Genomic DNA, 12,698 nt, shown 5'->3' on the forward strand with positions numbered 1-12,698 from the left:
ACAAAATATTCATGGCATTAAAATTATTTTAACAGAGGGATAGGTCAGATGCAGAGCAAAGAGCTGAGTTTGAGGACATGATTTTTATATAACAAATTACAGGCCAGTCAAGACTACAGGGAGGCAAAGCCTCCAATTTTTTTAAAAGATTTCTTTCTTATGTATACAGTGCTCTGTTTTCATGTACCCTTGAAGGCCAGAAGGCGGCGCCAGATCTCATTAGGTGGTTATGAGCCAAAATGTGGGTGCTGGGAGTTGAACTCAGAACTTCTGGAAGAGCAGTCAGTACTCTTAACCTCTGAGCCATCTCTCCAGGCCTCTGCCTCAAAAAAAAAAAAAAAAAAAAAAAAAAAGACTTCTAAGATTTGAAGGAGTGCAGTGATCAATTTTGGGGCTAGTTGGCAGACACAAGATCAAAATTTCATTACCAGTAATCTTTGTACCGGATTTAAGATATAACTCTACCGAATAGAAAAGCATTTCACCCTAACTACCACTTATGCAACTAGCGTGCATTGTAGATAAGGATAAGAATTTTCCTAGCTTTTGATAGAATACCTTAAGGATCACGATAAATATAGAGCAGCTCCAGAGAATTCCCAAAGGGTAGGAGGACAGTAAACACCAAGCTCAGGATGTGATTTATGATAGAAATATTTCCCGCAGTGGGAAACGCCAAGCATTAGTAAGAATCAATCAAGTTAACACTAGGCTATGTGTGCTGACATATATATCTATCCACCTTCACAACAATCCACAGGCAGAGACAATAACATCTTCAAATTGTGGTAAACCTAAATGATAGTGCTGAGACACTAATTTGAAAACAAAACAAAAAACCACAACAGCCTATGCTCAGGTTTGGAACATCAAAACATTTGAAAAACGAAAGTTTTCTTGTGACCTTTTTCAGAGATTTTTATTTGTGTGGTTCTTACAAAGATTGTTGCAATATGAAAGTCATTTGTTTGATAGAAATATCAAGCTGTCTTGTCAAACACACTGAAGTAACCCAAAAATATATTTCAGAGCTCACAGAGCTTAAAAGAGCAAAGATTATATGCAACCAGACAAAACCTATTTCTGCATTTCCTATCTCTTCCCCAGACTGCTTTGCTCAAACTGTTACATCAACCATCTTCAGGAAATGCAGGGATCATTTTGTTTGGAATCTCAAGACACACTAAAACACACAGTATTTACAAAGAAACTTTTACAGATACATTAATTGAAAAGTTACCATCAAGAAATATAATTTTGAAATCCCCTTCTTGCCAAATGATCAAGGTGAGATGCTAAAGAGCGTCTTGGCTGCCTAGACTTTTCATAACTAAATGTACATTCCAGAAACCTTTACTGAACCATGAGCCAAATACATGAAGGAATGTGAAATCTAAGTGCTGTGTAAAAAGTCAGGCTTCTGGAACATTCAAACGTTACCTGTCTGCTTTTACACAGAAAGCACATGTTTCCCTAGAGCTATTCTATAGATCCTTAATGTGATTTTCTACATGGACATTTAAAACGGCAGAACAAGCAAACAGCTTTGCATAAAGTAGGATTTTCTATTTAGGGAGAATGAGCACACTGCATTCCTGTTAACATTTTTATTTTTCAAGGTAACAGGAGTTGTATACAAATGACAGTAGACCCTTGCCTCTTTATTTTTATCTAAATAAAAGATAACTCAAGATGAATTCTCAAGAGAAAAAAAAAAGCTATATACATAAGGGACTATATCTTCCTTCATCGTCTACTTGGAACCAGTAGTTGTGTTGCTGTCATAGAATCCGGAAAGAGGTTGTGGTAAGTTGGGAGAGGTACATACGCTGCAGTTATCATTTTACCTGTTGACAAAAAGAAAAAGGTCAGAAAGCCACTTTGACTTAATCCTTGGTGTACAACAGAGTGTTTGTAGTAGTTACTCACCAGCAAACCATCTGCCATGCAATGCATTGACAGCAGCAATAGCTGCAGCAATAGATGGGCACTTCACATACACATTGCCCTAAAAGTACAAAGAGAAAAAAGTAATGAATAAAATTGAACATTACACTGAATACACAATCTCACAAAATTACTCAGGTCATTTGCAGAAACTTAGGACTTCATATTCATGCTAACAACTTATGATCAATTTCTCGAATGTTTCGGAAAATGTGATTTTTACATAAGGTATTGTTCTTTTTGATTTTTTTTCCCCAATGCCCTATAGACTTTTAAATAAAAGCTGAAGAAGCTGTAGGAGTTCCAAAAATCTATAAATCAACTGATCTATAACACAGCCCTTATCAAATTTCACTTACTTTGATCTTGCCTTTCTTTTGGAGGGTATGTTTAGTTAGCACAAGTTTCTTTCAGGAGTCACCACTAAGCAAGCACAGTGGTTTGTGCTTATCATAAATCACAACACATGCATTAACAATGCATTGAAAAAACTAAAAAACAAATACCCCCCCCAAAACAAAACAAACTAATGAAATATGGTGACATATGATAACCTGCCCTAATTATGTCAAAAGTAAGATAAAAAACAAAATAATATATCTTCAATCTGGAACTTAAGCCCCAGTACTCTGGACTACATAGTGAGGTCTAGGAAAGGTAGAGTTTCATAAAGAAACCCTCTCAAAAAACAAACCCAACAAACAAAACACAAAGATACACAAAGAGAAAAAAAAAAAATCAAAATACCTGAGCTGAATTTTTGTCAACATAAATATGAATAACTCCTCCATGTTTATTACATTCTTCAATCACATCATCTTTAATCTCTGTATCCCATCCAACTTCTTCTTCTCTGTAAGGTTAAAAAAATGAAATTTATATTAAAATATAGTAGTAAAAGTGATTAAGTACATTATCTGTATGTATATGGCAATGTATGTACGTGGAATCCCACATATAGGAGGGAGTCCATTCCCTTGTGCACTATATGAATACCAGGGATCCAACTCTAATACTCAGAGTAGACAGCCATCACCTTTCCTCACTGAAACGTATCTAATCTACCTTCTATCTTGGAGAACCACAGCAATTAAACTGGGCTGGCTAACCAATGAGCTCACTTGATGGATCTGCCTATTTTATACCAATCTCAAAATTGCCATCCATGCAAACTTGGCAAGTACTTTACATTCTAAGCCATCTTCTCTGTACCTTAACATATATTCTTTACATTTAAGATATACGTAATGGCAGGTGGTGGCGCACGCCTTTAATCCCAGCAAGGGGAGTAAGAGGAAGGTGGATCTGTGAGTTCAAGGCCAGCCTGGGCTGTAGAGTGAGTTCCAGGACAAGCTCCAAAGCTACACAGAGAAACCCTGTCTCGAAAAACAAAAAACAAAACAAAACAAACAACCCAAAACACAATATACAAGAGGCTCCATTATAGGTTTTATTGCCATTAAAAAAAAAAAATTACTGTGGAGCTGTTAATTTTTTTTAAAATTTATTTATTTATTATGTATACAGGGGAGGGTCCCAGATCTCATTACAGAAGGTTGTGAGCCGCCATGTGGGTGCTGGGAATCGAACTCATGACCTCTGGAAGAACAGTCAGTGCTCTTAACCTCTGAGCCATCTCTCCAGCCCCCGTAGCTGTAAATTTGGTGGAATTGACTGAGCAGTTGCATTCTCTTGAAGAGGAACTGGGTTTAGCTCACAACATCAACTTGGCTTGTTAGCAGTTACATAAAAACTGTAACTCGCCGGGCCGTCGTGGCGCACGCCTTTAATCCCAGCACTCGGGAGGCAGAGCCAGGTGGATCTCTGTGAGTTCGAGGCCAGCCTGGACTACCAAGTGAGTCCCAGGAAAGGCGCAAAGCTACACAGAGAAACCCTGTCTCGGAAAAACCAAAAAAAAAAAAAAAAAAAACCAAAAACAAAACAAAACAAAACAAAACAAAACAAAACAACACCCCCCCCCAAAAAAAAACAAAAAAAAACTGTAACTCAAATTCTGGGCAATGCAACACTTCTGCACCTGCAGGTAGCAGGTGTGCATACATATATAAGCTCATACATATATAAGCAAAGACTGATACACGGAAACATTGATGGAAAAAATTCAAAGCACCATCAAACTAGAGTCTGGGGATGTAGTTGGCAAAATGGATGCTATATAGTGACCACAATTCTACACAAAGACACCAGTTAAAAAGGCTGGTATGGAGAAAAGCTTCCATAATCCTAGTTAGGAGGCAGATGAACATGGTCTTTTTAACCTCCTGGCATCCACATGGTACACATTACATAGTCACAGTTCTTAGCTAAAGAGATTTTTGTTCGAAACAAAAGATAAATCATCAAACCAAACCACCAAAGTGGATGATATGGAAAAAATAAAACCAAAGGTTGAACTCTAGCATCCACATACTTAAGTACACAAGGGAATATAAAAGTACATATAAAAATTATTTCATTACTAACAATACACATTAGTTAAAATAATTAAAATTTTCTAATATTTGAATGATAGAAGAAACTTCAATAACCTGAAGGTTTACCCAAAGGCAGTGCACAAAGGTAAACTGAAAGCAAACAGGGATCACCAGTTCAAACCCTGCATAGGTTATTTAATGATCTTAAGTCCATGCCTGAAACCTGACTGAGACCATCAAAGTAAAAAAGAGGACTCTGGCCGGACGCTGATGGTGCACGCCTTTAATCCCAGCACTAGGGAGGCAGAGACAGGCGGATCATTGTGAGTTCACCGCCACCCTGGTATACAGAGGGAGATCCATGAAATGTGCAAAGCTATACAGAGAAACCCTGCCTCGAAAAATCAGAACAAAACAAAAACAAACAAACAAACAAACAAACAAAACAAAACAGGACTCTGTGATCTTAGTCAGTGGTAACATTGCCACACATACATGACCAGTACAGGAAAAAAATAAATAAAACCCTAATAGTAAACGGGATGGAGTAGATAGCTCAGTGGTTAACAGCACTTGCTGTTCTTACAGAAGACCTAGGTTCACTTTCTACCACACAATAATCCTTAAAGACAGTTCCAAAGGAGGTTGAAGAAATGGCTTAACGGTTAAAAGCACTATGTGTTCTTCAGAGGCCCAGGATTCACTCCCAGCACATACATAGCAGCTTTTAAGAGTCTGTAACTCCAATGCCAGGGAAATCTATTACCTTTCCCCTGACATGCATACAGGTACAACAACAATGCACATATTGATAGTAAAAGGTTGTAGATAGAAATTCTACTATTACCACTTTAAATTTCAGGCTTACTATATGTCCAAATAAAACATAAACTTCATTAAAAACAAGGTCAACTATTAAATGTAATACTTTTTCAATTATGAATTATTTAAAATGGAAAATTAACCTATTTTAAGCATACTTACGTTTGAGGGTTAAACATGTTAGAAAGCTGGAAACACTGTGTTGCCAGTGGCTGAACAGATGCAGCTGCAGCTAAAGCTGAGGCTAAAAAAGAATAAGAAAAATTAGCTTCTTAGAAAATGTGTAAATAACCCTGGACAATTACCTAAAATCAAAAATCAATGCTATCTTAATGTGGAGAAGATAGTATAAAATCACCTTCTTCAACATCAACCAAAACAAAAAAACAAAACAAACGAAACGAAACAGTAGCTCACTTTATCATTTGACCTTAACACAACAGTTAAGCTAAGCATGATGACCTTAAATCAAATCTTTAGCTTAACTTATTATAATTGGCAACACGATATATACATAGTCAAGTTATTATATAGAGAATAAGACAGGGAAAAGAGTGCAGACACAAGTTTTTTTTCAGGACCTGGGTTTAGAGCTTAGTTGTTAGAGCATCTCTAGAAGGCATGAAGCTCTGGGTTTCATCCTCAACATAGCATAAAGTGGGTGCATTTATAATCACAGCCTGAGGACGGTAGAGGTGGGATGATCATAAGTTCAAAGTTAACCAGGCCAACAAACCAAGTTCTAGGATAGAATGCACTGTATGAAACCCTGTATCTAAGAAAGCTAACAAAAATGGGGCATAGTAGTGGTCACATTTAATCCCAGCACTTGGGAAACAGAGGCAAAAGGATCTCTTAAGGGTTCTATAAAGTAAATTCTAAAATAGCCAGGACTCCACGTTCTGAAACCAAAACAATCCCATGAGGGCTTGAGGACAGATATTTAGTCTAAATCTATTTAATCAAAACAAAATGAAACAAAAATCAATACAAATCTTTCAATTACAAAAAAAAAAGGGTAAAATAGGATTGATTTGATACTCAAATGAGGGAAGTGATACAAAAAAGAGTTGTTGGAAAGCACCAATTAAAGCATCATCCTTCTATTTCTGTTGGTTTTGCCAAGAATACATACTTTTTTTTTTTTTTTTTTTAAAGAGCTTCATTTATTTCACAGTACTGGAGATATCCAAGAATGTGATGATAACAGTAGGTTTTTCTTTTTGGAGCTGAGGATTGAAACCAGGACCTTGTGCTTCCTTTTGTGTTTTTTTTTTTAATATATATATATATTAGATTTCTGTATAAAAACAAGTGCCCTAAAACTCAGCCATCTCAACAGTACTTGAAGATGTATGTATTTTTATTTTTCAACTATGTGTATGAAAAATTTGCCTGTATGCATGTGCAACACAAGTATATGTTGACCTCAGTGGCAAGAAGGGCATGTCAGATACCCTGATATTTGCTTAATACTGTTGTGGATTCTGGGAAGCAAACCTGGGTCTTGAAGCAAGAGTGTCAAGTACACTAAAAGCAATCTCTGTGGCCCGATTTTAGTTTCAATGCATGAACCTTAATGAGTAACCTTTAATGATATAAGGAAAAAGTAGAAAAACAGAACCAGACAGAGCAGTTTATCTATGGTATGACTATTATAATTTGAATAAACCAGACACTGTAATACTCAACCTTAAAGTACAATAGCTACGGCTAATTAAGCTAATTAAGGGTTACAATGCTTTCTAGGTGGCATTCTTTCAGATTGGGTTTTCTGTTGTTGAGACAGGTTCATTGTCCCTCCAGTTTTGGGTGAATTACCAAAGATATTACAGCGGCTGTTACAGAACTCACCGTAATCATATTATCTGACCAAATCCCATTCCAATAAACAGCTAAGGATAAAATAGTACATTAAGAAATGGAAAAAACCTGAAACAGATAATCACCTAAAGTATCAAATAAATTGCACTGAACAAAACGTTACAGCTATAAATGAAATAACATTTTAAAAAATTAAAAATTATTCTGGTAATTCTGTGTTTTCTGGTAAAAGAAAAAGTGCTTTTCCTTCTTCAATATAGAAGAAAAAAAGGTGGTGTTTTTCTTTTTTCCTTAGAGAATTGAGAAGCCTTTTCCTTATATTTCCTTCTGTGAACAAATACTACCTGGCATAGTTGAAGAGTAGTTAGTCCTAAGGGGCTACTTAGGAATCGAAGTAGAGCTGCTTAAGAAACACAATACAAATACACCTTAAAAACAAAACCTGCCATGTTCTGGTGGCACATGCCTTTAACCCCCAGCACTGGGAAAGCAGAGGAAGGCAGAACTCTGAGTTACAGGCCAGCCTGTCCTACGGAGTTAAGTTCCAGAAAAACCCTGTCTCGGAAAAAAAACAATAGAAAAACAAAATACCAAAACAATAAAAACAAAACATCAACCCATTGTATATAATTAAAGATGCCAGCCTCTGAGTAATGCAGAGCTGAGTTTCAGGCAACTCTGTTCTACATACATAATTCCAAGACAGATACACAGTGAAACCCTGTCTCCCATAAATAAAATAAATAAATAAACAAGTATGCACAGGTAAAAAGTTTTAAGAAAACTGAAGGGGAACTACTGAGTGATTATGAATACTAAGATCAAGCAAACCACAAAATGATCTTTCTGGATTAAGCGATGCAGCATGCAGAAATATAAAGAAATCTAATTATCATTTGATAAAAATGTTAAGAATTAAAAAAATCAATAATGACGAATGTGGCACTTGCTTAAACTTGAAATACATCTAAGTTTTTCACAGGATCATTATAAAAAAACAATAATCATGTTACTCTAGAGGTGGTTCCAATTGGGAACAATAAAATGCTTTTTTCTGACATGAGTTAGATTTCATAATTAAATCATTGCTTATTTGCCATAATTTCAATATGCATGTAATTTATGAAAACTAATGGCCCCATTCATGGCTTGATACTACAGCTACTACAAACCAATAAGTATAACAGTATCAGACATTTAACCCTCACATGACTATAAATTTGAGTAAACTTAAGAGTATGTCTGATCTGCTAACATATTGAGAATAATTTCTTTTATGTTAACCTTACACTTAGATGAAAGCATGATAGAAATACAAGATTGAGTTCTAGCTCTTGTTTTTTTAAGTGTCAAGGACAGTCCTCTACCAGGGATCAAAGAACTAAAGCTAAAGGCTGAAAAGTTCAAGCAATCCAAAACAAAAATAACCACAGACATTTCTATGTTTTTTGATTGTGTTAGATTTTAACTAGATTATTAAACAGAAAAATTATATCCAAACAAACATTAACAATTTAATCTTTGGCCGGGCGTTGGTGGCGCACGCCTTTAATCCCAGCACTCGGGAGGCAGAGCCAGGCGGATCTCTGTGAGTTCGAGGCCAGCCTGGGCTACCATGTGAGCTCCAGGAAAGGCGCAAAGCTACACAGAGAAACCCTGTCTCGAAAAACCAAAAAAAAAAAAAAAAAAAAAACAATTTAATCTTTGTATATTTTATTATATATCAAAAATTAAAAAGGGTGAAAAATAAAGAACTCACCTTCAGTCTGTTGGGAAAGTCGTGTTTGCAAATCTATAACAAAAGAGAATTCTACAGCTCAGTGCAGGAACAATGAAGAGCCTCAACTAACAGGGTAAATGTCAGGAAAGTATTAATAAAAGAGGACTTCAACAGCAGGGTTTATTAGAATAAACTTAGGAAAACCTGGCAGCAAAACCTCCTTCCCCATTCCTCATTGACAAGGCTTTGGGGCCTTTTTTAACCTCTAATCCTAGAAAATTATTCACCTCTCCTCTAATTCCTAGTACATGCCTCCCTATCATACATGTGTTCCATTATGGTAAGACGCCTAGAAATAATGGGAAATGGGGAAAGGGGAGCACACCAGTTAGAAAATTTGTGAAATACCCTGATTGAGAATTCAATTCCAAGTACTTGAAAATAAGGCTTTTTAAAATAATGGTTATCAGCATTAAGTATTTCAGGTTATATTGAAATAGTAAGTCTATCAACCGCACACACCTAATAGCTAGGACCATCTTTGCTAAATGCCCAATTTAGCATTAACCCGGAAAGATACCATTGGAACAATGTGGAACTTATGTTTTTTAAGAGCCTCGGAGATTCAACCTGTCAATGATTTCTAACACAGGTTAACAATTTGGTCATAGTTCATCAAAACAAAAACTTAAATTCTGTATTACTGCCAAGCTAACATAGCTAATAAACATTGAAATTCTATTTGGGACATAAAAAGACCAGAGAAAATAAACATGTAAGGACATCTAAAGCCTAGTTAAAACAGCAGGGCCCTTGGGGCTAAAAACTGGCCTATCAGTGAGCTGAAGAAATGCACTACATGTATACTAAGTGAATGAAGATATTAATATAGACCCAATGTCAATAACGTTAAATACAATGTCTTTTTCACCCCAAATAGGTAAAATGTATACATCTGAGATTGATGCTATTAAGTAACAATCACAATTATAATTTTAAAAATAACCTGGCAATTTCTAATACATTAGAAAACAAAATGTATTATCACACACAGGGAAAACTTGTATTACCTAAGGTTATTGGAGTACTCCTTAAATCCAGAAGTTGAAGTCAAGTATCAGCTGCGTTAAGAGCAGCTTGGACTATATAGACAGGACTCTAAATGCCTCTACAAGACTCTCCCTCAAAAAGAAAATGCCATGAGGCACAAGGCTGAGGAAATAGGATAGCGCTGAGTTGGAGATAGAGAAAGAGACTAAGGCAAACCAGGGACATCCAGTAACATCCTGTCTACATAATGATAATCTGAATATAATGCTAATATGAAACCTGAGAAGGCTGACTGCCTCATTTGGATCTCAACTCAAAATAAGTAAATGCAACTAATGAATTCCATTTAAACATGTATGGGTATCTTTGCCTGAATATATTTATATACAACATGGGTGTTCCTAGTGCCTTTGGGGTCATTTCCTCTGGAACAGGACTTAATAGTTAGCTGTGAGCCATCAGGTGGGTACTTGGACTAGAATCCAGGTGCCCTGCAGAGAATAGCCAGTGCACTTGACCCATGAAGCCATCATTACAGCTCCTACATCAAAGAGCTGTATTAATAAGCACCAGGACAAAACATCCTGAGAGTTAATTATAGACGTTTTATGCAGGATATAGGTTGCTATACCTCAGGATGGCCTTCTGGGGATTATAAGAGTGACAAGACCCTGCCAAACCTAACACTATTGTTGCTCCTATAAAGGTAAGACTAGAGACTAGAGTCTCGGGCAATAGTCCTCAACCTGGAGGTTGAGAACCCTTTAGTGGTTGAACAACCTTTTCACAGGGGTTGCATAAGTCTAACAGAAAATGTCGTTATTTACCTTACAATTCATAACAGTCGCAAAATTACAGTTATGAAGTAGCAACAAACATAGTTTTATGTGTCACGAGAACATGAGGAACTGTACTAAACAGTCACAGCAATAGGAAGGTTGAAAGCCACTTCCCTAATGCAATACCCACATGATTGAGCATTTTTTTTCCACATGAAAATTTGACCTTGAAAGAAGGGAAGCAACAAATGAACAATTTTCAAAATAAATGATCTTTTATTTTTGGCGACAGGGTTTCTATAAATAGTCAATGTTATCCAAGAGCTCAATGTATAAACCAGGCTGGCCTGACCTCCCAATAACAGTGTGGATTGCCACATTTGGCCCCTCATTTTTCTAAAGAATCATTTTTACCTTTATTTAGGTGTAGATGTCAATGTGAATGAATGTATAGCACATGTACGTGGTTGCCTACAGAGACTACTAGAAGTTGTGGCATCTTCTGGAGCTAAAGTATCAGGTAATTGAGCTGTCCCTTTGAGAATGCTAGTAACTGAACTGAAATCCGCTGGAAACAACCATGCCTGGATAGTTAAAATAATCTTAATATCCATACTCCAAGGTATTTCTGAAGTAAGATCACTTCAATTACAGAAAGCAGCTTGTTGGACTGGAGCGATGGCTCAAGATATTAAATAAGAGTTCAATTCCAAGAAACGACATTGTGGCTCACAACCATCTGTAATGGGGTCTCGTGCCCTCTTCTGGCCTGCAGGTATACATGCAGATGGAACACTGTATACATAATAAATAAAATCTTCATGTTCATTTCTTTCTATATATATAGGTTTTTCTAGACAGTTTCTTTGGGTAGCTTTTTGCCTTTCCTGGAACTGACTCTGCATCTAAGGCTGGCCTGGAAATCATGGTAATGCTGCCTGATTATTCTAAAACTGTTATTACAGGGTCTTCAACATCATCATGATACCTAGCTACAGTATCTCCTTCATGAATCATGTACAGTTCTATCCAGGACATATCAAAAATCAAACATTACTTTGGTCCTAGATTTAGGACAATGTCAAACTCCTTCTAAGATTTGTTTGTATACTTTTGCCTGCATGTGGAAGTCTGTGAAATCACATGTATCTGTGACCTACAAATATTAGAAGACATAGATGTGCCAGTACTAGAGTTATTAGATGGTTATGAGCACACACGCATACAAAAGCTTTCCTTGTCTAGTTTGCTCTTGACAGGGTATATAATCATCAAAAACTTAAAAAGTCAGCTTCACAGTATGCAAACATTTAAGTAAAATTTAATTTTAATTAACTGGGCATTTTAATCATTAACAGTAATTACTACACTTGAGATGTTTCCATAACCTACCAGGGCACTCTGGCTAGTATATAATATACTAAAACTACACTTCTTTTATAACCAATAAGATGCTAGAAGTACTTAATGAATTGAATTCTCAGTTAGTCCTTTGAAATGCAAAAAATTTGGAATAATTTCGAATTAGGTGAAAAAACAAATGATTTCAAATTAGAAAAGATTCAATTCCTACCTGCCACAGCACCAAATGCCAAAGAGCCACTCATTTGTAAAGCTTGCTGTGCTGCTGGTGGAATCTGCAATCCTGTACCTGTAAAAGAATGAGTCTTTAAGTTCTTACTGTTAACACCAGAGAAACCCAATTTTGGGAATTTACACTATGTGCTCAACTCATAGGCATCTGACAAATGGTTCTATACTACACCTCACTACTATGAAGACTGATTGCTGTGGGATGACGTTCGGCAGCCTGTGTATGTATGCTGCTCTCATTGGTTGATTAATAAAAGCTGATTTGGCCATAGCCAGAAAAAGGCTGGGTGGAAAAGCCAAATTGAGAATGATAGTAAGGAGGGCAGTCTCCTAGCCGACTTATAAAAAATGAGTTAAGACGCCAAATTATGTGGCAAATTATCTATAAGAAATATGGGTTAATTTAAATGTAAGAACCACTTAAATGTAAGAACCACCTAGTAGTAAGCCTGAGAGTGATTATCTGGAAAAGGCTGCGGGACGGGGAGGGACAAAGACAAGCCCCCTTTTTATAGGTGATAACCTTCA

General features: G+C 36.4%; 1 protein-coding gene across 14 annotated transcripts in view; it reads right to left on the reverse strand.

Annotated features, from left to right (window-relative positions):
- Nucleotides 1-892: 892 nt before the first annotated feature.
- Rbm39 (RNA binding motif protein 39) overlaps nucleotides 893-12,698 on the reverse strand; it is a 38,049-nt gene continuing 26,243 nt past the window's right edge. For 9 of the 14 annotated variants that reach the window (XM_076571010.1, XM_076571004.1, XM_076571006.1 and 6 more), the window contains 6 exons: nucleotides 12,151-12,228; nucleotides 8,788-8,838; nucleotides 5,367-5,448; nucleotides 2,695-2,800; nucleotides 1,930-2,008; nucleotides 893-1,847 (listed from right to left, as the gene is read on the reverse strand). In XM_076571010.1, coding sequence (XP_076427125.1) covers nucleotides 1,747-1,847; nucleotides 1,930-2,008; nucleotides 2,695-2,800; nucleotides 5,367-5,448; nucleotides 8,788-8,838; nucleotides 12,151-12,228 — 497 coding nt within the window. In that variant the 3' untranslated portion in view covers nucleotides 893-1,746. The remainder of the gene's footprint in view (nucleotides 1,848-1,929; nucleotides 2,009-2,694; nucleotides 2,801-5,366; nucleotides 5,449-8,787; nucleotides 8,839-12,150; nucleotides 12,229-12,698) is intronic. The other 5 variants (XM_076571011.1, XM_076571005.1, XM_076571009.1 and 2 more) reach the window with 1 other exon arrangement.

This window comes from Peromyscus maniculatus, chromosome 4 (genome assembly GCF_049852395.1).
Source record: "Peromyscus maniculatus bairdii isolate BWxNUB_F1_BW_parent chromosome 4, HU_Pman_BW_mat_3.1, whole genome shotgun sequence".
Taxonomy (NCBI): Eukaryota; Metazoa; Chordata; class Mammalia; order Rodentia; family Cricetidae; genus Peromyscus; species Peromyscus maniculatus.